This window comes from Saccoglossus kowalevskii, chromosome 16 (assembly GCF_978046115.1).
Source record: "Saccoglossus kowalevskii chromosome 16, keSacKowa6.1, whole genome shotgun sequence".
NCBI lineage: Eukaryota > Metazoa > Hemichordata > Enteropneusta > Harrimaniidae > Saccoglossus > Saccoglossus kowalevskii.
The window spans coordinates 14,909,597-14,936,955 of NC_140656.1; the positions used below are offsets into that span (position 1 = coordinate 14,909,597).

Consider the following 27,359-nt stretch of genomic DNA (forward strand, 5'->3'; position numbering starts at 1 on the left):
TTGTTACTATATGCTACATCAGAGCTGTATGTAAACTTGCAAATAATTCCTGATACACATGGAGGGCCCAAAATTATTGAAAAATCTCACTAGCGAGAAATAAAATCAACTAGTCCTGAATATTACTCTAAACTTGTTAGGCACTAGTAACTAGATGCAAGTACAAGTGTAATTTTTATTTCCAAATATCGTGCTTATAAATTAACCTGCAATACATGTACACGACTCAAAAATTATAAATGTCATTTATACAGAAATTGAAATATCTGTACGAAATAATGTAGATTACTTAATACACTCCAGATTTATGTTGCGAATATGCTTGTCATCACGTCCAGTTTCCTATACCTTTGTATTTGCAACAAGCGAAAACTTAACAGCCCAACACTATTTAAAGGCAATGCCGAAATAAGCTGATGTTTTAATATTTAGGTCAAAGTATCGCCTTGTGTAATTACGCACCATACATCCAATGGATAAAGAATTTATTTTATCTGCTGCCTATCAATAGTTAGCATGCTTCCAAGAGTATTACTCTGTAAATGTGTATTGTAGTAAGGTAGGTGGATGGCTTGGCCCAATGCACCTAATCCAATAAATTGCACCCTCTAGCCAAAAACAAACACTTGTATGAACATTAAGATGTGATTTATCAGAGTATAGCAAATGCATCACAACAGTATTTTGTTTTATTTGCTTCCTACAAATGTTTAACAATAGAGGGCGCACTGAATAGGAATAGTGCTTTGAGAGGCAGCTTGGGTGTTAAACTATACACACAGAGCAGAAAGACATTAAATTTTGAGCACAGAGGAAATGCACCACCACATTCCCACAATATTAAATGTAATTAAACTAATAACATACCATGATGAGAAAGTTAGCAATGTAATTATGACAAAAAAAGCACCGGCTTGAAAATTAATGAAATAATTCACCAAGTTGCACAATGATTTACTTGATCCCTGTGGATCCAGTATGGTGAATTACTGAAAAGGTACAATAATGACAGTTGGAAATGCTCTATATTGAAGTGTTAACATAATTTGCTCTAATGCAAGCACGTCTTTACTAAAACCACACTTCAGTAGTAATAGGGCAAAAACAAGTTAAAAATTGATTTGTGATTCAGACATTCTTTAAAAGTACTATAACTTATACATTATCTGAAAGCTTAGATATAGGTGAATATAGTAGTGCATACGCCGTACCAATGTTTGTCTACAGGATTATCTGATTTATAAATTTCACTATTGTAATTTTTGACCAATCAGATTATTGAAAATGCATTTTTTAACACTTTCATTTTCAACTCTGTAGGCTGGAACAACTGCATCTTGTTTTTCTTCTTCATCAGCCTTTTTTTTTTTATAGCTATGACTAAGTAACTAGGCATGCTACTGACAGTCCATTGAACATTTTTAACAGACTGTAATTTGAAAACTAAAGCAAAATTCAGATTGTACACTGTCATTAAAAACAGCTCACAAAAAAAATGTGGAAACATGGCAGAGTGTAAAACCACCTGTATTTATCTAAGCTTTCAGAAGATATGTAGAATGTTATCAGTATAGTTGCATGCTTAGTAACTTTTATAGAATATCTGAATCACAGATAACTTTATGCTTCCCTTGTTTCTACCTTAGATCTAATATTACATATTGGATCATTGAAATAACTTCTTTACATAAACATGTGTTACTAATAGAGCAAATATGATAATGTATTTAAAAACTATTCATGAGTGAATTTCTCGCATCACAAATGTTTCTACCAAAGGCAATGTATTAATTATTTTGGTACCAGTTATACCAATTTCATGCACATATCAAGTGGAGACAATATCTAGACATATCAAGTACCATATACTGTACATTGTTGACACATGACCAAACTCTCTAATTATATACAATTTTTTCAAATTTACATGATTAATTTATCTCAGTTCGTACAGTAAAACTGAAAAAAAATTCCAATACTGTCTATTAAAGTCACTTGTTACAGAGATTTGTTGATAGAATACAGTAACCGATAAACCCATGATTCACAAGTAACAACTCGCTTTTACTAACAACTATAATACAAAATGTCCATTGCTTGGCAACCATGTGGTTTTTATAAATATTTATCAGTTTATCCAAATAGCCAAATGACAATGTCTGTGATTGAGTTTGCACTATGTGGTTGTATCAGACTGGTTCCCCAGTAGCTGGTCGTGTCAGTCTGGTTCCCCACTAGCTTGTGTCAGTCTGGTTCCCCACTAGCTGGTCGTGTCAGTCTGGTTCCCCACTAGCTGGTCGTGTCAGTCTGGTTCCCAACTAGCTAGTTGTGTCAGTCTGGTTCCCAACTAGCTAGTTGTGTCTGTCTGGTTCCTCACTAGCTGCTTTTGTCAGTCTGGTTTCCAACTAGCTGGTTGTGTCAGTCTGGTTCCCAACTAGCTAGTTGTGTCTGTTTGGTTCCCAACTATCTGGTTGTGTCTGTCTGGTTCTCCACTAGCTGGTTGTGTCAGTCTGATTCCCAACTAGCTGGTTGTGTCCGTCTGGTTTACTACCAGCTGGTCGTGTCAGTCTGGTTCCCCACTAGCTTGTCGTGTCAGTATGGTTCCCAACTAGCTGGTCGTGTCAGTATGGTTCCCAACTAGCTGGTCGTGTCAGTCTGGTTCCCAACTAGCTTGTCGTGTCAGTCTGGTTCCCAACTAGCTGGTCGTGTCAGTCTGGTTCCCAACTAGCTGGTCGTGTCAATTTGGTTCCCAACTAGCTGGTCGTGTCAGTCTGGTTCACCACCAGCTGGTCGTGTCAGACTGGTTCACCACCAGCTGGTCATGTCAGACTAACTGGTCGTACAAGTCTGTTTCACCACAGGGTGGTCGTTTCAGTCTGGTTCTCTAACACACCCCTGGACCAGTAATCCTAAGTACACGAAGAGCTGAACACAGTTTTCTCCAATGCAAGCCTAGATCAGTAAGTAGCCCCATTGTCATTGTCACCGGCACAATTAACCATTATCAGCATGCAGACGGAGCACATCTTGGCAAACTCTTTGGCAATCGTATATATTTGTCATGATTGATATGTCCAATAACAAAGAATGATCCAATCATTGCCATGGAATTTGAAACCCTGTTGTATATCTTACATAATTCTACAAAGTAGCCTTTCACCCCTATACCACAATGAATGGTACAACCCGTCCATAGAACAATTGACCATATCATCCTTTTCTCAGACATTAGGAGGGGGTTCATTGCTGAAGTAGGGTGCTGATTCGTTAACTAGTAAAGTATGACAGACATCACAGACTGGCAGTTTCCGTCGTCGTCTTCCACTTTCCACATACTTTGTGAGACAATCCACACAGTGTATTTTTCCACAATGTTTGCAATGTTGCTGTGAAAAAATAAAACAAATGCCGTCAAATATGGAACATAACATGGATTATGATTTGTGAACACACAAATAATGTAAGTCATGAGATAGAAGGGCACAAGGAATTAAAAGGTAGGTTTATATTAAATAACAATTAATGAAACAGTGGGTGCATGGCTCAAAATATACATACATAGAAAAGATGATATATGTCTAATTTAACAAAATTAAGGCTTCTGGAATAGTTGAATTGTTCAAGGTAAATGGGGATGTGGCTGAAGCAATATTGTCCATTGATTTAAAGCAGGAGGATTGTCACCTGCATACGTGTGGGAATTGAGTCCCAAGCGACGATAACAACACACGCTAAAAACGCAAAGGCTCATGGGTAGACACTTGTTTGTAAACAATGACACGCTATGACCATCTGATGCATGGGCAGGTGACGACTCCCTCGCTTTAACATTCATGAATAATTCAGTAATATTTCATTTGTAACCAACGCTTGCTGGCAACTGGCATGGCACATTGTGTTAATCATTTGTGATTGAAAGAAAATATAAAGAGAAAAGCGATGCCATTTAATTCAGATAAATATGTGAATTTTAATAACTCAGTGAGTTAAAATATCAGAACTATGTAAATCACTACTGAAAATTATTACTTTCATAGACAAAGAATCAGTATTTGAAACAAACGTACCTTTTTCTTCTTGGCTCCTGTAAATGGTGATTTACAATTCTGGCAGTTGTTTACATCATCTTCATGCTGCCATCGAACTTCATCATTGGTTTGACGAATCTTTTCTAATTGAACCTGAATAGAACAAGACAAGCAATAAATATGGTGGGCAAAATTCAACTGTAAAAAATAACAGTGTTTGTACTTGTAATTACCGTAACAAGTGTCAGTAACTGTTTGTTCTTGTAATGACTAACAGGTGTAAGTAACAGTGTTTGTAATTGTAATGACTAACAGGTGTCAGTAACAGTGTTTGTACTTGTAATGACTAACAGGTGTCAGTAACAGTGTTTGTACTTGTAATGACTAACAGGTGTAAGTAACAGTGTTTGTACTTGTAATGACTAACAGGTGTCAGTAACAGTGTTTGTACTTGTAATGACTAACAGGTGTCAGTAACAGTGTTTGTACTTGTAATGACTAACAGGTGTAAGTAACAGTGTTTGTACTTGTAATGACTAACAGGTGTCAGTAACAGTGTTTGTACTTGTAATGACTAACAGGTGTCAGTAACAGTGTTTGTACTTGTAATGACTAACAGGTGTAAGTAACAGTGTTTGTAATTGTAATGACTAACAGGTGTCAGTAACAGTGTTTGTACTTGTAATGACTAACAGGTGTAAGTAACAGTGTTTGTACTTGTAATGACTAACAGGTGTCAGTAACAGTGTTTGTAATTGTAATGACTAACAGGTGTAAGTAACAGTTTGTACTTGTAATGACTAACAGGTGTAGTAACAGTGTTTGTACTTGTAATGACTAACAGGTGTAAGTAACAGTGTTTGTAATTGTAATGACTAACAGGTGTCAGTAACAGTGTTTGTAATTGTAATGACTAACAGGTGTCAGTAACAGTGTTTGTACTTGTAATGACTAACAGGTGTAAGTAACAGTGTTTGTACTTGTAATGACTAACAGGTGTAAGTAACAGTGTTTGTACTTGTAATGACTAACAGGTGTCAGTAACAGTGTTTGTACTTGTAATGACTAACAGGTGTAAGTAACAGTGTTTGTACTTGTAATGACTAACAGGTGTAAGTAACAGTGTTTGTACTTACTTGTAATGACTAATAGGTGTCAGTAACAGTGTTTGTACTTGTAATGACTAACAGGTGTCAGTAACAGTGTTTGTACTTGTAATGACTAACAGGTGTAAGTAACAGTGTTTGTACTTGTAATGACTAACAGGTGTAAGTAACAGTGTTTGTACTTGTAATGACTAACAGGTGTCAGTAACAGTGTTTGTACTTGTAATGACTAACAGGTGTCAGTAACAGTGTTTGTAATTGTAATGACTAACAGGTGTCAGTAACAGTGTTTGTAATTGTAATGACTAACAGGTGTAAGTAACAGTGTTTGTACTTGTAATGACTGTATTAGGCGTAACAGTGTTTGTACTTGTAATGACTAACATGTGTCAGTAACAGTGTTTGTACTTGTAATGACTAACAGGTGTCAGTAACAGTGTTTGTAATTGTAATGACTAACAGGTGTCAGTAACAGTGTTTGTACTTGTAATGACTAACAGGTGTAAGTAACAGTGTTTGTACTTGTAATGACTGTATTAGGCGTAACAGTGTTTGTACTTGTAATGACTAACATGTGTCAGTAACAGTGTTTGTACTTGTAATGACTAACAGCTGTAAGTAACTGTTTGTAACTGTAATGACTGTATTAGGCGTAACAGTGTTTGTACTTGTAATGACTAACAGGTGTCAGTAACAGTGTTTGTAATTGTAATGACTAACAGGTGTAAGTAACAGTATTTGTACTTGTAATGACTAACAGGTGTTTGTACTTACTTGTAATGACTAACAGGTGTTTGTACTTACTTGTAATGACTAACAGGTGTCAGTAACAGTGTTTGTACTTAGTTGTAATGACTAACAGGTGTAAGTAACAGTGTTTGTACTTGTAATGACTAACAGGTGTCAGTAACAGTGTTTGTACTTGTAATGACTAACAGGTGTCAGTAACAGTGTTTGTACTTGTAATGACTAACAGGTGTCAGTAACAGTGTTTGTACTTGTAATGACTAACAGGTGTCAGTAACAGTGTTTGTACTTGTAATGACTAACAGGTGTAAGTAACAGTGTTTGTACTTGCAATGACTAACAGGTGTCAGTAACAGTGTTTGTAATTGTAATGACTAACAGGTGTCAGTAACAGTGTTTGTACTTGTAATGACTAACAGGTGTCAGTAACAGTGTTTGTACTTGTAATGACTAACAGGTGTAGTAACAGTGTTTGTACTTGTAATGACTAACAGGTGTCAGTAACAGTGTTTGTACTTGTAATGACTAACAGGTGTCAGTAACAGTGTTTGTACTTGTAATGACTAACAGGTGTAAGTAACAGTGTTTGTACTTGTAATGACTAACAGGTGTAAGTAACAGTGTTTGTACTTGTAATGACTAACAGGTGTCAGTAACAGTGTTTGTAATTGTAATGACTAACAGGTGTAAGTAACAGTGTTTGTACTTGTAATGACTAACAGGTGTAGTAACAGTGTTTGTACTTGTATTGACTAACAGGTGTCAGTAACAGTGTTTGTACTCGTAATGACTAACAGGTGTCAGTAACAGTGTTTGTACTTGTAATGACTAACAGCTGTAAGTAACTGTTTGTAACTGTAATGACTGTATTAGGCGTAACAGTGTTTGTACTTGTAATGACTAACAGGTGTCAGTAACAGTGTTTGTAATTGTAATGACTAACAGGTGTAAGTAACAGTATTTGTACTTGTAATGACTAACAGGTGTTTGTACTTACTTGTAATGACTAACAGGTGTAAGTAACAGTGTTTGTACTTGTAATGACTAACAGGTGTCAGTAACAGTGTTTGTACTTGTAATGACTAACAGGTGTAAGTAACAGTGTTTGTACTTGCAATGACTAACAGGTGTCAGTAACAGTGTTTGTAATTGTAATGACTAACAGGTGTCAGTAACAGTGTTTGTACTTGTAATGACTAACAGGTGTCAGTAACAGTGTTTGTACTTGTAATGACTAACAGGTGTAGTAACAGTGTTTGTAATTGTAATGACTAACAGGTGTAAGTAACAGTGTTTGTACTTGTAATGACTAACAGGTGTCAGTAACAGTGTTTGTACTTGTAATGACTAACAGGTGTAAGTAACAGTGTTTGTACTTGTAATGACTAACAGGTGTCAGTAACAGTGTTTGTAATTGTAATGACTAACAGGTGTAAGTAACAGTGTTTGTACTTGTAATGACTAACAGGTGTAGTAACAGTGTTTGTACTTGTAATGACTAACAGGTGTCAGTAACAGTGTTTGTACTTGTAATGACTAACAGGTGTCAGTAACAGTGTTTGTACTTGTAATGACTAACAGGTGTCAGTAACAGTGTTTGTAATTGTAATGACTAACAGGTGTAAGTAACAGTATTTGTACTTGTAATGACTAACAGGTGTAAGTAACAGTGTTTGTACTTGTAATGACTAACAGGTGTAGTAACAGTGTTTGTACTTGTAATGACTAACAGGTGTCAGTAACAGTGTTTGTACTTGTAATGACTAACAGGTGTCAGTAACAGTGTTTGTACTTGTAATGACTAACAGGTGTCAGTAACAGTGTTTGTACTTGTAATGACTAACAGGTGTAGTAACAGTGTTTGTAATTGTAATGACTAACAGGTGTAAGTAACAGTGTTTGTACTTGTAATGACTAACAGGTGTAAGTAACAGTATTTGTACTTGTAATGACTAACAGGTGTCAGTAACAGTGTTTGTAATTGTAATGACTAACAGGTGTAAGTAACAGTGTTTGTACTTGTAATGACTAACAGGTGTAAGTAACAGTGTTTGTACTTGTAATGACTAACAGGTGTAAGTAACAGTGTTTGTACTTGTAATGACTAACAGGTGTCAGTAACAGTGTTTGTAATTGTAATGACTAACAGGTGTAAGTAACAGTGTTTGTAATTGTAATGACTAACAGGTGTCAGTAACAGTGTTTGTACTTGTAATGACTAACAGGTGTCAGTAACAGTGTTTGTACTTGTAATGACTAACAGGTGTCAGTAACAGTGTTTGTACTTGTAATGACTAACAGGTGTCAGTAACAGTGTTTGTACTTGTAATGACTAACAGGTGTCAGTAACAGTGTTTGTAATTGTAATGACTAACAGGTGTCAGTAACAGTGTTTGTACTTGTAATGACTAACAGGTGTCAGTAACAGTGTTTGTACTTGTAATGACTAACAGGTGTCAGTAACAGTGTTTGTACTTGTAATGACTAACAGGTGTCAGTAACAGTGTTTGTACTTACTTGTAATGACTAACAGGTGTAAGTAACAGTGTTTGTACTTGTAATGACTAACAGGTGTAAGTAACAGTGTTTGTACTTGTAATGACTAACAGGTGTAAGTAACAGTGTTTGTACTTGTAATGACTAACAGGTGTCAGTAACAGTGTTTGTACTTGTAATGACTAACAGGTGTCAGTAACAGTGTTTGTACTTGTAATGACTAACAGGTGTCAGTAACAATGTTTGTACTTGTAATGACTAACAGGTGTCAGTAACAGTGTTTGTACTTACTTGTAATGACTAACAGGTGTAAGTAACAGTGTTTGTACTTGTAATGACTAACAGGTGTAAGTAACAGTGTTTGTACTTGTAATGACTAACAGGTGTCAGTAACAGTGTTTGTACTTACTTGTAATGACTAACAGGTGTCAGTAACAGTATTTGTACTTACTTGTAATGACTGTGATAATCTTACAAAATCTCTTTGTACAGCTTCACTATTATCTAATTCTACTTGCAATGAGTGAATTTTATTACTATTCTCTGTGGCTTTAGTCTCATGTTTTTCCTGCAATAAAATGGTATTAACCATCACTAAATTGATCACAGACAAGGTGCCAGAAATTCTACATATTTTTTTTCTAAACTTTGAAACAAAAACAAACATACACATGGCATGCTGTTGTTTCTCTGATTATGAAATTAAAACTAATAATATTTACTTAGCATTGCTAAAAAATTCTGTATACTTTAAAAGACTTTATTTTCACTTGGAATTTATTTTCGCTATTTTCGTTTAAGGGATGATTCAGTGAAAATAAAATCCATTTTTTCCTATATTTTACATTCAATTCATCAAGAATCAATGAAAATAAACTCCATACAAGTCATCCAAAAAGTCTTTTCAGCGAAAATTAATTCCAGCTTAATTAAAATATTTTACAGTACCGGTACCCTCCAATCAAACTCCAGTAGTGTAGCATCAGCAGTATGCAGAACAAAATTCCAAAATAATTAATTATGCAAACCAAGATATTTTAGTATATCAGAAACTCAGCACTCATTAATTATTTTTAAAATTAACGACATTGTCTCATGGAGCTTGCTCACAGCTAAATGCAGCAATAGGTTGAATATAGTACAAGGAGATTACCATCTACATAGTACAATGTATATAGCATATATCTATTGTATTTCACTAATTATAGAATGTCTATGAAACATTTCAAGTTCAATGCCACATACGACAGGTTTCCCCCCCAGAGCAATACAGAATAGCAACCCCTCTACTCTATAATTTTTGCTAAATAATAGATTTTTTACTGTAACGATAAACACAACAAATAACATGTCAACCCATATATCCCCAATCAGAAATATGAATAGCTCCACTTAACAGCGAAAATAAGATGATTATCGTATTATATTTCGTGATATAAATTACCCAGTATTCCAAAAAACAATTCGAGTGAGAAAGCAATTCATGTGAACAACTAAAAGATGTAAAACACAAACCAACTTACAACAGCAATTTTTAATTCTTCTATTTGTTTCTCCAAAGCCCTAATAACATCTTTGGCTTGAATTTGTGTAACTTTTAAATTCTGTTGTAATTCAGCACATTTCAACTCTGCTTCTTCTTTATTCATTTCTATTTTTACCATTTCATCTTTCACACTACTAAGTATTGCTGAGATAAAAAAAAAAAAAAAAAGTTAAATGCAGGACCTGGAATGTAGATCAACAAGTAGGTTGTCAATTCTAACACAAGAGGGCAGTCTACAAACACATGAGGGCGCTGTCTTACCAATTTCTTCCCTGGCAGTGTCTAAATCACTCTGCAGAGTGTCTTCTATTGTTTCTTTGGTATGCTGTTCAGCTTGTACTCTCTCCTTTAAGAACATGATTTCACTTCGTAGCGTCTCATCACTGTGCTCGGCCGCTACTCGAAGACTGATCATGTCTCGCCGATACTTCTTAACAAGTTGCTGTAAATCTTCTACCTTCTGAGGCATTTGAAAGTTTTCAGTTTTAAGTATGGATGAGTGTAAACTCCTTTTGGCAAGGAGAATATCATTTTCTTTTCGAAGCTTTTCAACCTAGAAAGCAATTTTTTATTTTGAATAAGTATGAGAGTTAGGCCACTATAAACGAAGATAACAACACCACCACCACCAGACTGACAAAATATATCCTACACCTTGTTTTAATTTCATTACAGGCAAAGTAAAATACATTGTAATACTTCAGTTGGTTTCCTATGCTGTGTTGAGTTCATTATAATAAGTAACTTAAGGTACATTTCAAAATAAACACAAACATAGAAATATGCCAAGTAGAACTGGTAATCCTGTGAAGGGTGGTGGTCATGACTGTGTGGGTTTGATGTGGGTCCCATGCTATGCATAGCAACACACTAGGGACAAATGTATACACATCTGTGATGGACCCCCCCCCCATCATCTCCCCTCCAATCGATAAGGGTGCAAACAATTTATTTTTAAATGGTGGTTTCACTCACCTCCTCATATAACTGTTCTCTTGAATCCAATAATGCTTTCTGTGAAGAGAAAACCACATTAACTGAAATGATATATAATGTAAACAATTTATTATGAAACAAACAATCTTTCGTGTTGTTCCTATAATCAGTGTGTGTGAATAAACAAGTCATGTTTCAGTAAACAAAACTTAAATGTCATCTATTTTGAATCAGAACGAGAAACAAATATGTGACATGAAGACATATGTAGGTGTAAAGTTTGATTACAATCAGTCAAGGAATGTCAAAGATATGAAATGGCATTTGACACAAAATGTCTGTTTGAATTTGATCTGAAAAATAGAATGATGTGCATCAAGGCCTCTGTCAATATCAAAATCTGTCAATACACGACAAAGATCCAGTTTCAGAATGATAGAAATATTGATGAACTTATAGCACAAAAATAGATGCCATTTGGCCATCTTAAATCAAAACATGAAGTTTGAATGCAATCAAGATACGAGATACAGGTATTTGTTTTAGGACTGCATTTGAGCTGGGAGACTAACAAATCATAGTATTCCTGATTAAACTGTCTCTTGACATGTAGTTCAGTTTTTATGGATTATTAAACAGTGAATCCTGAAAGCATTTTGAACAGAAAATTCAGTTTACTGCATATGTAACAAAACCTAGAGATTTGCCTTGTTAACCTTCATGTTTTTCCTGCCAACATTTTTTGTCAATTTTGGATCAAATAGACGTATTTCTTCTTGGCATTTGGAAAAAAAATGTTGTTTATTTATTTTATGAAAGGATGTTGACTTTGCCATTCAGAGATTGCACAATCTGAGACACTTCTCGCTGGTAATATTTCAATTAGTATGCACATGATGACAGGTTGATATGTATTTCTAATCACATGACAATAGGGTATATCATTCACCGTAATGACATATCACATGACAATAGGGTATATCATTCACCGTAATGACATATCACATGACAATAGAGTATATCATTCATCGTAATGACATATCACATGACAATAGGGTATATCATTCACCGTAATGACATATCACATGACAATAGGGTATATCATTCACCGTAATGACATATCACATGACAATAGGGTATATCATTCACCGTAATGACATATCACATGACAATAGGGTATATCATTCACCGTAATGACATATCACATGACAATAGGGTATATCATTCACCGTAATGACATATCACATGACAATAGGGTATATCATTCACCGTAATGACATATCACATGACAATAGGGTATATCATTCACCGTAATGACATATCACATGACAATAGAGTATATCATTCACCGTAATGACATATCACATGACAATAGGGTATATCATTCACCGTAATGACATTTCACTCTTGTGTGAAATATGCATGCTTGAAAAGTATGAAGAGAAAACCAAATCATGCTATGGTACTCTTTTTATCACTGCAATATGAGAATTACAGGCTTTATTTTGAAAAAAATAATGTTCTGCAATGTTACCATGAAACAGAATCCAATTGGCGAATATTAAAATAAAACATGCAAGTCAAAGAAAACTACAGTACACGAGCTCATTTTGGGGGCTCATACAAAATTTGACACAAAATGAACATTCTTACCAGCTGATCATGCATCTCATTGTGACTTCGCAGATACTGTTGTCTCAAGTCAGTAAGAAAAGATTCATGTTCTTGATTCTTAGCCAGTAAACTAGTAATCTGTAAACAAGCGTATCAGTTATTCATAACTATAGAGGGCAGCCTGACATATTCAACATTAAAAACACATTTGAAGAACAAACCTGCTGCTGTGCATCCTGTGCTGCATTTTTCAGACTCTCCTCAAGCTGAGTTCGGTCGGCTCGCTCTAATAATGACTTCTCTTTAAGTTTCTCTAATTGCTGTCGATAGATATTTGGTATTTACAATTACTGTAATAATATTTTATTGACACAACACTGACACAGAAAGGTACAATAGTACGGTCGCAAAAAAATTAAAACTAAGACACACAAAACACAACAGGACTAGGAATGATAAAACTACAAAAGAAAGAAATAAAGGTTAAATATTTATGGAGAGAATGGCATAATCAAAATTTGGACACAAGATTATTTAAATTAATCTTTTTTTTTTTTATTATAGATTAAAGTAGATGCCAAAAATTAGGTGAAAAATTCAAGAAAAAATATTCATGTTAGTAAGACATTGTGTGAGACATCCTGAAGAGATGGTATCACACCTGATGGAAGCCTACATGTGGCTGTGTAAAACATAGTAGACTTGGTTCTCATTGAAGAAAGACACAGGAACTGACATGTGCATGTGCAGTGACATCTGGAAAATACTTAATTTCCGTCTGGAATTTATTTTCACTGAAGGGATCTTGATGAGTTACAGGCGAAACATGTAGCGATACTTGACAAAAAATAATGAATCATGGGGAAATAGTAAGAACTGAATATATGCAAATACACATTACCTTTTTCAAATCATGAACAAGATCTCTCTGCTCAAGATCCACTGTTTGCATGTTCTGCAATTGCTGTTCATAGTTAGTACACATATCACACGGCCTTCCTAACTTCTCTCTGGCACTCTTAACCTGTTTTCACAGAGAATGGTGACAGTCTGGTTAAAATCTATACAACATGCATTATCAATAACCTTTACCAAACTATATATAACTGTCTAATCTCTAGGGAACAAAAATTTGAAAAAGGCTGTGTACATTGAAGCACAGACCCTTTATCATGTGATTGATACCTATAACAATAGTCAAATATACTTTCTTCTCAATTTCAATCATTTCAGCCATTTCTAGAAATTTGTCATTGAGTGTCCTTAGAATACTGAAGTTCAAATTCACTAATCTGGTATACAGTATTTGTCGTAGCACATGCACATGACAGAGGTTTGTCAAACTGGAATTGATTTTAGGCATCTTCATCTGTTTATTGTGACACCGAAGTGACACTGTCTGTGTCATACTGGCCGAGGGTTAATTAGAATGACCTGAATTTCAGTCTTACTAATAGGGGAAATGTTTTGAAATCTGATAGGCATTTTGCAGTATACAATATTGACTGCATTGAACGGCATTTTGCTTGTCCATCAGAAGTGAAATACAAATATTTGAAATATAATTCAAATACTGTAGAATACTTTATTTTCGCTTGGAATTTATTTTCGCTATTTTCGCTGAAGGGGCGATTCCGTGAAAATAAAATCCAGCGAATATACTTTTTTTCCTATATTTCACATTAAACTCATCAAAAATCAGTGAAAATAAATTCCATATAAAACGCCCAAAAAGCCTTTTCAGCGAAAATTAATTCCAGCAAAAATAAAGTATTTTACAGTAGTTTAAATAAGGTATTTACTGTTATGTACAGTACTGCACATTGACTAGTGAGAATTATATATGGATGTGACCATTCAGTAGACCACAGAAAATTGTACATTTAACCACTGAAGCCCCAAAAGTCCAATGTTTGTCATCTTTTACAAAATAAACCTACATTTTTTTTTATTCATCTTTGCCCTAAAATTAATGAAGTTATTAAAATTAATAATTGTAATTTGCACTTACGATGCTCAAAAAGTTGAATATATAGCATTTGAGGGTTGGAACTGGAGCAGTGATAGAACATGTGTAATATATATTTACAATGCTTTATTTCTGTCATGAATTTGTATGACATGGAACTATAGACTTACCTCTTGTTGCAGTAACCCCCATTCTTTTTCACTGACAAGTCTCTTGCCAACAGTTGACACCCATGGCTCACTACGTGCTCTAGCGCTGGCAACTACAGATGCAGTCTCTTCTTTCTCTGGAGTTATCCCTGCATGAAAAACAATATGGTGCATTGATAAACCTTTATATATTTTTCTCAATCCCCGCAGGGGGATGTGTGTGAGTTATTGAATGAATGAATGAATGAATGAATAAACAAATAAATAAAAACAAATCATTGAAAATGACACAGTCCCCGTAAAATTTTTGAAAGTTCTGAAAGGGGTTGTCGCGAGCGTGTCCTTGAAACTTGAGTTCCAAGTGGCATATACAACAGATTGTTTATTTACATCAAAACACATGTTCCGTGTAGTAGTAATATGGCCAAAAATAAAAACAGCCATTATTCGGCCACCTTTGATCTGATTATGAAACACACTGATATGTATGATGTATGTGCCAAATACGAATGAAAATGGTACATAAATTGTGGAAATATAGTAGTAAGGCCAAAAAGTCAGATGGCTGTCAATCGGCCATCATTGACCAGATTTTGAAACAAATTGTCACGGACATGCATCCTAACATGTATAAAGTACTTGTATGTGCCAAATTTGAATGAAAACTGACAGAGCTCGTCCAAGATACCGCATAAAAAAACAAGATGCCTGCTAGTCGACCATCTTTGATTCAATTGCAAAATAAATCGTCATGGACATATATCCTAACATGTATAATCTATGTACCAAGTTTGAATGAAAACTGACAAAGCATGTCCAACATACAACATTTTCAAAAAACAAGATGGCTGCCAGTCGGCCATTTTGAATCGCTAAACCACTGCATGTGCATATGTCCCACATAAAGTACTAGGCACATGCAAAGAATGAACGGAATTGGTCCAAGGGATTCTGAGATATGACTCCGGACGCACGGACGGACGGACGGAGACCGAATTATAAGTCCCCGTTTTTCGGACTTCGTCCGAACAGGGACTAATAAATAAATAAATAAAAAAATAAATAAAGAATTTAATAAATACTGTAGACTAATTGTGCAAGTCGGAAAAACAGTATGCAAGTTTTTAGAAATAAATATTTCATTGAGCTTCTTAGAGTGGTTGTCATAACTTTTCCAAAATTTCATCTTTGTGATTCCCTACATCATCAAAAACATTCTTTCCAGTGGCTGAACGGTTCAAAGTAATGTATATGGCTGCCCGTCAGCCATTACTTTTGAACTGTCCATTTATGTGTGTGTAATCACAATATCCATGTAAGAGTAGTGTAGTCTGCACTAATTGTGGTTGATATGCAAATAGTAACAGCTGCAAACTGTTTAATGTTAGGAATTTTCGTAAACTGATAAGTGATAGTAATGACACATTTTCATTGAATTACAAAACTCACAAACATCTGTCCAACTCTATCACAATGTTGGTTATACAATGCTGAATAGTTAAATACTTTCCGCTTTGAAATTATTTTCGCAATGATTCAGTGAAAATAAAAAAACAGCTAAAATATTTTAGTATTTTACAATATATGCACTAATAGAAGCACAGTGTTGTTGTGCAGTGAATCTTTAAAATTAGTCTTATTTTGACCATAGACACACATCTGTAAAGCACATGCTCTACTACTACTACTACTAGAGCTGCTATTTCAACGTTATCAAAAATCACATACGACAATAGATAGCCGACCAATCTAGTGCAATCTCCTCAGAGTTTACTTTTCAGTTTGTGATCAAAACACATAAAACTCAGCAAGGGTGCCACTAAAGATACCAATCATTGAACAGTACCACCGCTTAGCACATATACCTGTAATCGCCTTTTCTTGGGCTTCAGTTAGACTGACTTTAGAAGTCATAGATATCCTATCAAAATCTACACTATCACTAGACATCCTACTGTCTGGTGAAACTATGGACCTCCTGATCTCTTCCTCCTCGTCTTCTTCTTCTTTGTGAAAACCCTGGAATAATAAATACGTAATGTAGTCTCATATTAAAGTTTGTATTGGTACAGTGACCCCTCATGATTCAGTCGCCAGTGGGAACGTGATTTATCAAAGTATCAGGACTTATCAAGATTGAACAGACAGACTGGATAACTTTCAATTAAAGAGTGTCGTCACCTGTCGTCCCAAACGACGATAACAACACACACTAAAAACGCAAAGACTCATGGGTAGATGCTTGTTTGTAAACAATGACACTCTATGGCCATCTGACACAGGTGCAGGTGACGACTCCACCGCTTTAACATGCTGCTCAGTTTGAAATTGGAGATCTGAGTAGTGGATTATTTACACTGCGATGAATTTTTTTAGGACTTTATTAAAACAGTACCAGTTGCAAGTTAGCACCTTGGGTCAAGCCACCAACAGTTTTTGTATCCTAGTAACTGATGAGGCAATGGATGTTAAATGCTGATAACATCGAGATGGTCTAAAAAACATCGACACTGATGGTCTCACACCAACTCCTTAGGAGCTAATTAAACAGTCAATTCTAGCTCAATAATATTCATAGTGTACATATGTCAAAGATGTAGGCGGGGAAGCATGTACGAATGTATAGATGTCAATCCATAAATTAGTTTTTGACATATTTTACATCCGTCATACATGCCTATCAATATTAAATACAACAGGGTGTATGAACAACGTTGCTGGCTGAAAAGGCAATGGTTGTCCCACCATGTCATGTTTGATATGGGTACCATGCAACATATACAATTTATGTATCACGCAGTGTTTGAATAATATTCAAATGAAAGAAACGAACAAGAAGTAAAAGTCTATGTACATGCTCCTAGGCAACAATACTTCAGCAAATAGGAACCAAATACTAAATGAATTGTCTGCTATGTTCCTGGGTTTGCCAGTGTCTATTTTATAATGAATGAAGCGAGCATGAATAGAGTGCATTACACTACAGTATCATACACTAAAACAGACACATTAGATCAGTGAAATGTCTATGAATGCACCCCCCTCCCCGAAAGAATTGGAAAACTGTTATAAATGCACCCCCCCTCCCCAAAGAATTGGAAAACTGTTATGAATGCACACCCCCCCCCTCCCCAAAGAATTGGAAAACTGTTATAAATGCACCCCCTCCCCAAAGAATTGGAAAACTGTTACGAATGCACCCCCTCCCCAAATAATTGGAAAACTGTTACGAATGCACCCCTCCCCAAAGAATTGGAAAACTGTTATGAATGCACACCACCCCCCACCCCCACCCCCATCCCCAAAGAATTGGAAAACTGTGCATACCTCATTAATGTGACTCTCCCCAAAATGCTCATCAACTCTAGACTGACTTAGGTCTGCTAATACTGCATCAGTTGTTGGTATCATTAGAGATGGTGACATTCTGTCAATATTATCAAATGATTGTTGTACTTCATCTGCAGTACCATGCTGGATCCTTTGATGTTCTTCTTCTTTTCTTCTCTGTTAATAAGTCATTGAAAAATGACACAGTCCCTGTTAGTACGGACTGACAGAACCCAAAACAAGAGTCCCTGTTACATACTACATCCGAGGGGGACTAACAAATCATCATTATGGTAACAATACTAACAAGAAGCACAGACAAAGCAAAAAAACACATGGTATACATACTGAATCATAACATATTACTTATTTTGATCATAAAAACACTTCTACAAATAGAGCAACACATTATCCTGCACTACAATTCGGTTTTCAACAAAAAAAACAGTAACAGAGCAAAAAGGTATCAAAAATGAGGGGGGGGGGAATAAACGCCATATTGACAATGCGTAGTGCAATACTGTCTGCAATACTGTTTTCCTTCTTAACTTAGTTTGTAACCCCATTCCTGCATTTCTAATGAACAACCATAAATGTATCACTTAGTACATCACATGAGAAGTAAGTAACACATTGATGAACAATCAAGAACTCACTTCCGCTGCTCTCCGTTCTTCCTGCTCCTGGGAATGTTTCTCTCTCATTTGTGCTAACATTTTCACTCTCTTCTCCTGTAATTCCCTCTCCTGGTCTTTCTTCTGCAATTCATGAATCTGTCGTTGTTGCTCCTCGGTAAGTACACTCTGCATTCGTTTCATGTCCATTATTTGTAATCTCTGTGATTCCAAGAACTGATCATTTGCCATCTGCCAAGTCTGTTTCAGATCATTGTGTTCTCGCTTTTCTTGCTCAAGTAGTTTACAAACTGTGAGAGACATAAGAAGTAATCATGTATTAACACAGATATCATGAAATGTTCTCTTGATGATTTTCAGCATAAAAATGGCCACCATTTGGCCATCATGAAACAAATTGATGTGCATATGTACAGACGTACACACAGAGGTCTCATTAAAATACATTAAAAAATGGCAAAAAAAAAGAAGTAAAGAATTAAACCAACTAACCATCGTGTAATTCAGATCTAAGTTTATCTGCTTCACCCTGCAGTACATTCTTCTGTGTATTTAGCACAGCAACATACATTTCTAAGTCAGTACGGGAAGCTTTCTCTGCCTCTAAATAGTGGTTCAACTCCCTCACCTGTTGAACAAAATACACCAGTACAACAGGGCTAGTTAAACAATAGTAAAGACAAACCTACTGTATAGGATATGCTTTTGTATGACAAGCAGAATACACAGACATTATACATAAATTTAATTTGTATTATAATATCTCAATGTGTTGGGAAATACATGCTGCTGTGCACTTGAGAACTAAAAAATCAACCGTGTGGTCAGTTCATTGAAAGTCATCAACACTTCAGACAAATGGTATGCAAAATCACAGGTAATTTTGTGAATAATAATGACCCAGACTTCTTAATCTGCACGAAAAAATCCATTACTTTTTATTTAAACAAATGTGAGAAAATACTGGATAATGTTGATTCAAGTATCTACAATATTGTACATGAATTGTCCCCAAAGCACTATAATAGGATATACCATCATGTTTAATTCAGTGACACTACGGTACCTATTCGTCGCTTGTTTTATGCCTGAAACCTGAATTGTTTCTATTGTAGAATGCCATAGCCCTGGAACATGCATACATGCGTTGCTCTATACTGAGACGCACAGATGCACATTAAGCCGATCGTAAATAAATGTTTAAAGTTGACGTATAAATATCGTGAAGTGCTTTATTATATTTTTTTGATGTTATTATCCTATTATTTTTAAGTCACAAACTTTGCAACACAGGAAGTATTGCATGATTACTTGTTACCAAATCAAACTAAAAAATTTTATCCATGTTCAGGGCAGAGGAAATGAGTAATACTCTATTGTCTAATAATGCGAAGCAATGATGATACACGACGCCCAATATGGGCAATTGCGTGTTACATGTACAATAGACAAATTAACATACTGGTACTACAATTGTAAGTAAAAAAAAACATATAATTACTAATACCCTCTCATCCAAATCTTCCTTATTACTGGAAGATAATTTCTCTGGACTACTAACAGTACTGGAACCCGAGTCCAAGTTTAATAAACTGCCAACAGGACTGGTATTACTGGCCTGCAAAACAAGAATGAATATTTTGATATATGTCCTGTATCGCATATACACATGTATGGAATGATTATTGACTAGTGAAAACTATTAAACTGTGAAAGCTTTTTTATTAATCTCATGTTACTAACAATAAAAATATCCATGGATTTGGACTATGATGAAATCTGTTTTCATAACTGTTACAATATAATTTTAACTTTAAAAAAATTTAAAACTGATAATTGCTTCATTAAAAGTAATTAAAAATGTTGTTTTCACTGATACACGAGTCATTGATAAACTGATACTATGTGTGTATATTTAGTTATACCTGTCTAAACTTAACCAGCCGTAGATGGTTTGTCTAATTTGTGTGCAGTTTAGACAAGTGATATTGTAAGGGTCAAAGAGTTACAAATACCATTTGAATGTCTTTTCCCACCATAATTTTGTACCCACATTTAGCACGTTTTTATGTAATTTTCTAAAATGTCTTTGTTAATTTTAGACTGAATAGACATCATTTTACATTGGTTACAAATATTACTGGTATTAAAATATTTTTGGAAAAAAAAACAAATTAGGTGGGTTTTGAATGGTGATAACAGTTGGCTTTGGTTAATCATGACAAAGTATGTGTTAGCTGTACTCATACAATGTGGCCAGGCAAAACACAATCAATATATATTTTTTTTAGTAATATCTCAACAACATGAGTTTTGGAGTTTGATTACAATCTGGACAATACCTTAGTTTCCAACAGACTCAGCTGTGATTCCCTAAGCTGTGATTGCGATTCCTTCAACTTATACTTCAAGGATTCAATCTCTTTCTCCATGGGCATCACGATAGCACGCAATAACTCAGCATCTTTCTGTGCCTGCAGCAACAATTCAACGGTGAGACAGTGATAATAAAACGAAAATTGGAAGCTTTCAAAAAACAAATTAATTTATCTACATGTAAAAATAACTAGCCTAGTTCTCTATTTCTAAATTTATCTAAGTCACAAGACAGCTTCATTAGAGCTGATGCCAAGTGGTGCACTAACATCTTTCATAGCAATAAGTCTGGTAAAATTGACACAAATCGTAAACTATTAAATATGAAAATCAAAGAAAGCTTAAATATAATTCAAAATTACTTGTACTTTGATATTGATGGAAAAGCTGAAAACTAATTATGCAAATCATAAAATTAATATGAACAGTTTTGAGTGTAAAACTAATGAGGTCTGCGCAATGTAACAGAAAATCTATGTACCAAGTTTTATTGAAATGTGATTATATAGAACCAAAAAATTATAAATTATTATGCAAATTAGGAATTAATATGAACAGATTTTTATCCCAAAATAACTAGGTTTGTACATTGTCCTAGAGCATCTTTGTACTGAGTTTCATTTAAATGGAATAATTAGTACTTTAGATATCAGTGTGAAAGCTTAAAATTGGTTAATTATGCAAATTAGGTAATTAATATGTACAGATTTTAACGCACAATTATTCAGGTCTGTCTATTGTCCTACAGCATCAAAGTACAAAAATTCATTTGAATGTGATGAATAGTACTTGAGACATCAGTGTGAAAGTTGAAAATTGGTTAATTATGCAAATTAGGTGGTTAATATGTATAAATAATTGGGTCTCTGCATAGTTCTAGATTCATTTAAATGTGATGATTAGTACTTTAAATATCAGTAGAAAAGCTGAAAATTAATTATGCAAATTAGGTAATTAATATGCACAATTATTTACCCTGAAACTAATCAGGTCTCTGCATAGTTCTAAAGGATCTATGTACCAAGTTTCATTGAAATGTGATGATTAGTACTTGAGATATCAGTGGAAAAACCAAAAATTGACGAATCATTATGCGAATTAGGTCATTAGTATGCACGGATTTTTACCAAAAAATAATCAAATCTGCGCATAAGTTCAGAGCATCTATGTACCAAGTTTCATCAAAATCCAATTAGTGGTTCTTTAGATATCAGTGGAACAGTCATGGAACAGCTAAAAATTAGCTAATTATCATGCAAATTAGGTAATTAATGAGCATGGATTTTTACCAAAACCTAATCAAATCTGCGCATTGGCCCAAAGCATCTATGCACCAAGTTTCATCAAAAAACGATGTATGGTTCTTGAGATAGCAGTGGAACAGTCGGACACACATACACACACACACGTACATACATACATACATACATACATACATACATACATACAGACATACAGACACACCAACTGCAAAGACTCCCATTATGTGCTAATTTTAAGATTTTGCGAAATCTTCTTTACAATATTGTAAATACTATAAATTATTTTGGTTTTATTGAGTGCCTATGCCAAGTCACATTCCACGAATAATCCCGATATTTCGGCAAGCATGGTTGACTATGGTCATATTTACCTTTTTCATACTCATTTCAAGGTTTTCTGCCTTGTCATGTGCACCAGCAACACTTCTTCTAATTGCTTGAGAAACACTAGACAAAACACTGCAAAGACAGACAGACAAACATAGTAGAATTTTGAAATATAAGACTCACTGTCTCACTTAATTAATAATAACGATTGGTGCAAAACAGGGAAATGTAAGTTGCCTTTATTCTCATAAAAGCCATTGGTCCTAATTTAGCCTTCACTGTGGTCCTGAAAATTATCTGATTCATGAGAGAATGTCAGGAAACTGTATATCACTATAATATGACTCCCTCTTCCTGGAAATTGAAAACTTCGTTATTATCACCAGTTGGTCATCCACAAGAATGTACAATGTTTTGGCCCCAGATGTTCCAGCAAAAACTTTTTTTCAATCACCTGTGTTTTTTCATGCAAATGTGAGAAGTTTTAGTCATGGGAGTTTTGTACATTACAGGCTCGACATATTTTATTGTAAGATTCGTTAGAAATATGCCGTATTTATTTTCCAGTAATTTGTATGTTACAAGTACAACATCAATATTTATATAAGTATATTTATTTACTTATATCTCATATGTAATTTAGAAAATGATCGTAAATGATTTAAAAGGATATAAAATAAATCAAATAATCAGAGTTGTTCATGTACAGTTTTGTTAACAAAAAAAACAAACAAAACATCTGAAGCCGAAACATCATAGCTGCTTTGTATCATTACATTTTAATGGACACAAAATATTATTTTATATTTGTGACCATATCACTAAGTTTTAGTATGCCGTCATTTTGTGGTAGTAGAAAAAGAACTTTTGAACGTTTCATAGTTGTCATCACTCTGTGCATTCCTGGGTACCATAATAAATTGGTTGTACTAAGATGTACATTGCTTGGCAAAGTACACAACTTACCTTTCCTTGTCAGACTGGGATGCTGTTGCTGGAGCGGCACCAGATGTTAGTTCGGCAATTCTGTTGTTTAACTCTTGAACTTCTTGTGATAAGTCAGCATTGAGTGAAATCAACTTCATTCTCTCCTGCTGGTAACTAGCAGCAGTCTGATCCCTGGACTGATTCATAGCCTCTGAAAAACGAAAATACAAACGAGTTTAAAGCCAAAATAGGCAATAATACAGAATTATGCAATTTCACACAGAAATATGTTTACATCACTAATCTTTTGCTTTGAGAATGTTCCATGCTTAGACCAAAAAAAATGAAGCTTTGCTTCTTGTCCTAGGGCAAACTGAAAAATAGGCCAATGGCCTGTTGCTCAACGGCTATAATAATTGTACAAAAGATTAGTGCTGTATATGCCACAACTTTTCGTTTAAATTTGTACTTTTAAATGAAATATCGCCAAACAACCACACAAAGTTGTCAATGGAATAATAAACACATGTATGCCCAACACCAAAGCATTGGAAATAGTGGTTAGTTGAAATTCCATTTTTAACCAAAAATGACAAAAATATTTGCCAAAATTAGAGAATTAAAGATATGGCCATGGGATGAACAAATCTAGTAGATGTCAACACACCAAGTATCAAAGCATTCAGGCTACTGGTTTTAAAGAAGAAGTCGAAAATAGAATTTTTGACCAAAAATTATCATTTCAAAATAGTCTGAACTGAAATCAGGTCGGGTCGTAACAGCCATTTTATTTTCATTATTTTCGCCTTAAGTTTCTACCTTTCTACTTTCTACTGTGGAAGGAATTCAGTCGATTTAACAGGAGAATCGACCTGCCCACACAGACGGAAACAATTCGACTGACCGACATAGGAACGCACAGACTTATTCATAAACAAAGTTATTCCAACACCATACTATAGATGGCACTCTCACTATAGACCGCCACAGTAGAGTTTTGGGAGGCTAATTTGCATAATTTTTGGCAGATCGACTTCTCATGAACAAATTACCATCTACACTCATCAAGGCATCCACACACCAAAAATCGAGTCAAATGGTTCGGCGGTTTTTGAGAAGAAGTCGTGCACAGACAGACAGATAGATAGACGGACGACAGACGCAGGACAGAAACCCATCTCATAGGCTCAGCGGACCTATGGTCTGTTGAGCCAAAAATGATCAGGAGGAACGGTTTAAATTTTTTTTTATGTATTAAGAATATTCAATCCCACCACAACGATAAGTTATATGTTCATTGTTTATCATTTAAGCATTTAGCTTTTGAATACATGCGTAATAGGTTTATTCTCATCGACAAAATATATCCTTTGAAACAGAAAACAAACATTAAAAATGTGTGACGCACAAGATTGAAGCTGACACATGTGATGACAAACTTTTTTTGGCTTTAGAAACACTATCAGTAATGTAAGGATACAGATCAAAAGTGACAATAAAACTTTCTAATGCATTAAAAATAAAAAATTTTTAATATACTTATAGACCCAACTGTTTTAACAACATCTCACCAATTTCATCAAAAACAAAAATGAATACCATATTTATTTTATTCTATCACAACAACATTTGTATGTGATTATTAAAAATTATAATAATGACGTCAAATTGTACAGAGATATTTTTTGAGAATTAGGTACCGGTATTATTACGCGAATTGAACGATTTAGCAAATGAATCAAGAAAATTCATAGACCCTCGCCAGCCGAACGGCAGCAGACCTTACTAACGCCTGACAGAAAAGTGTATGTCTCGTCGGCAAGATCAATAAGCGAATTCGCAAAGTTCACGCCTTCCTGCAATGAGTTCAATGAATATTCATTTTGGTGGTCATGGTAACACTGTCCATCAAAGCAGTGTTTTCAACAAGATGATAAACATTGGGCAGAAATAAACTCTTCCGTGAATGGTTACTCTTTAATGGCTGTCACTATCTAACGCTCCTGCAATTTAATTGGTACAGACGAAAAATCGTCAGGGGAAGTGAAAAACTACATCATTCTGTCAGGCATGTGTTGGGTTTGGAGCACAGTGGAGCGTGCAACTCACGCGATTTCGTCAGGCTAGAAAATACATAGCATTAAGAATTACACTGCTGTCTTATGCAACTCAGTGTCAGTGACTTTCACAATTTTTTTTTTTTTTATAAATGCTGTAAAATTATCAAATTGTGAAAATTAAACGGTTTACAATACATGTATTTAGAACACTATGACATCCCATAATACTGTACACTATCAACACTGAAAGGTTTGAATGTTTCAGAACAAGGCAGTGATAACGAAGGAACAACTTGTGGAAAAACACCTTGCCCAGAAAGTAAGACATAAAATACCTTTCATCATGAGCTGCAAAGACGCTAATTCCTCCTGAAATCGTCTCTTGTTTTCTTCAAATTCTTCTTGTTTGGAAAGTAATGATACTTTCGCAACTGTTCTAACATCTTCTAGCTCAATTTTGATTCTCTGTACTTCTTCTTGCAAGTGCTCAGATTCCTTTTTAAGCTCCTCTGGGAAAAAGATGAAGAAATTCATTTAACAGAGAATTACGAAGTTAACTGGAGCTAAAAAAATAAATACTAGTATATTATTAAAAATAGTTATAAATCTAACTGTTTTCATCTGAAATCAGACTCATTCAAATCCAAACAAAAAAATTACTGGCTCAGCTGGTATTACCCTGTCATGTGATTGGTTGACACTCTCTAATTGTACCACCAAATCAATGATGTCACTGCACAAAGCTGCTATTTATAACAGACATCAGTGTTGATAAATATTTAGGTTTATAAAAATATATAAAATGCTTTGTTGACAATATTTTGATCTTTATAAATAAAAGAATCATATTCTTAGGTGGCTAGTAAGTTATTAATGACAAGAAAAGGAGAAGGCCAAACAGGTTGTAGCCGTCCACTAAGGAAACCAGTGTCCAGTGTAATTGCAGATAGATTTTCAGCTATTTTGTGAAGAGGATTATAACATGATTAAACTAAGTATTGTTTTTTTTTTTGTACGTCTTTATTTGTATAGCAACAAGCAAATTTATTTCCCAACTTTCATTTTTATTCATGACCAAGTGACCTACAGCGGAGGGCATGTATAAGGCACACCAGCCGGCGCTAACTAAGTGGGCGTTTTCTGTCATTAATCAAGTTTGTATCACATTGCATAAATGGTAAATAGTACATGTCTGAAAATCGAAATAAACTTTTAATGATTACACGTATGACCGTGTTATGATTACTGCGATACGCATTGACTTTGAGGCGTAATATCTGACAATATCCGGTTCACTCTTCACAACTTACCTTCTCTAGCAATGTATATTTCCTTAAATTTTGCCCGTTTTTGTCCAAACTCTTGTTCCAGTTGGTGTTTTTCTTTCAATAGCGTCTGTTCTCGTTGCATTAGCTCGGATACTTTGTCTCGTAAGAATTGAACATCATCTGTACACAGAGAAAAAGAGTGGCAACTTGATAGTCAAAGCATTCTAAATTATCACTAAAAGTCGGCAAAGTGAATTTTTCAACGATGACAATCGTGCTATGCAAAAATCGAACAAAGATAAATATTAAACAACGAATTATGTTACCTTGTTGATTCATGTTGTCGCTGATATTTGTAACGAATTGTTGGTTATCCATGATGCTTTTATTTTTTTGGATCAAAACATCAGAATTTATTCTACTGAATCACCAACGTCAGCCATCTTGAATTGTTACCCAGAATGCTCTACATAATGACGATAAATATAAATTTTAGCATTGAACATTAATTTCTAAAATATAAGGAAACTGTATTTTCAGTCAAATGTTCAACCATTAATCAGAAATAGCAATAGTTTGATAT

General features: G+C 34.7%; 1 protein-coding gene across 1 annotated transcript; it reads right to left on the bottom strand.

Annotated features, from left to right (window-relative positions):
- Positions 1-122: 122 nt before the first annotated feature.
- LOC100376954 (rab GTPase-binding effector protein 1-like) lies at positions 123-27,238 on the bottom strand. Its single transcript, XM_085491105.1, has 21 exons — positions 27,103-27,238; positions 26,819-26,956; positions 25,844-26,017; positions 23,488-23,659; positions 22,566-22,653; positions 20,899-21,030; positions 20,064-20,174; positions 19,049-19,184; positions 18,578-18,846; positions 17,919-18,098; positions 16,457-16,610; positions 14,613-14,740; positions 13,375-13,497; positions 12,695-12,793; positions 12,513-12,611; positions 10,899-10,937; positions 10,185-10,476; positions 9,901-10,067; positions 8,829-8,945; positions 4,068-4,181; positions 123-3,386 (listed from the first exon to the last, which is right to left on the bottom strand). Exons 1-21 carry the CDS (start codon positions 27,152-27,154, stop codon positions 3,222-3,224), a joined length of 2,949 nt encoding a protein of 982 aa, XP_085347231.1. The 5' UTR covers positions 27,155-27,238; the 3' UTR covers positions 123-3,221.
- Positions 27,239-27,359: the final 121 nt, after the last annotated feature.

Excerpts from the sequence above, each read along its gene's own strand:
- LOC100376954 (XM_085491105.1), bottom strand. The coding sequence starts at position 27,154 with ATGGATAACCAACAATTCGTTACAAATATCAGCGACAACATGAATCAA. Across the intron at positions 23,660-25,843 it reads TTTGCAGCTCATGATGAAAG|AGGCTATGAATCAGTCCAGG; the intron begins GTATTTTATGTC and ends TTCGTTTTTCAG. Across the intron at positions 19,185-20,063 it reads AGGAAGATTTGGATGAGAGG|GTGAGGGAGTTGAACCACTA; the intron begins GTATTAGTAATT and ends TTTGTTCAACAG.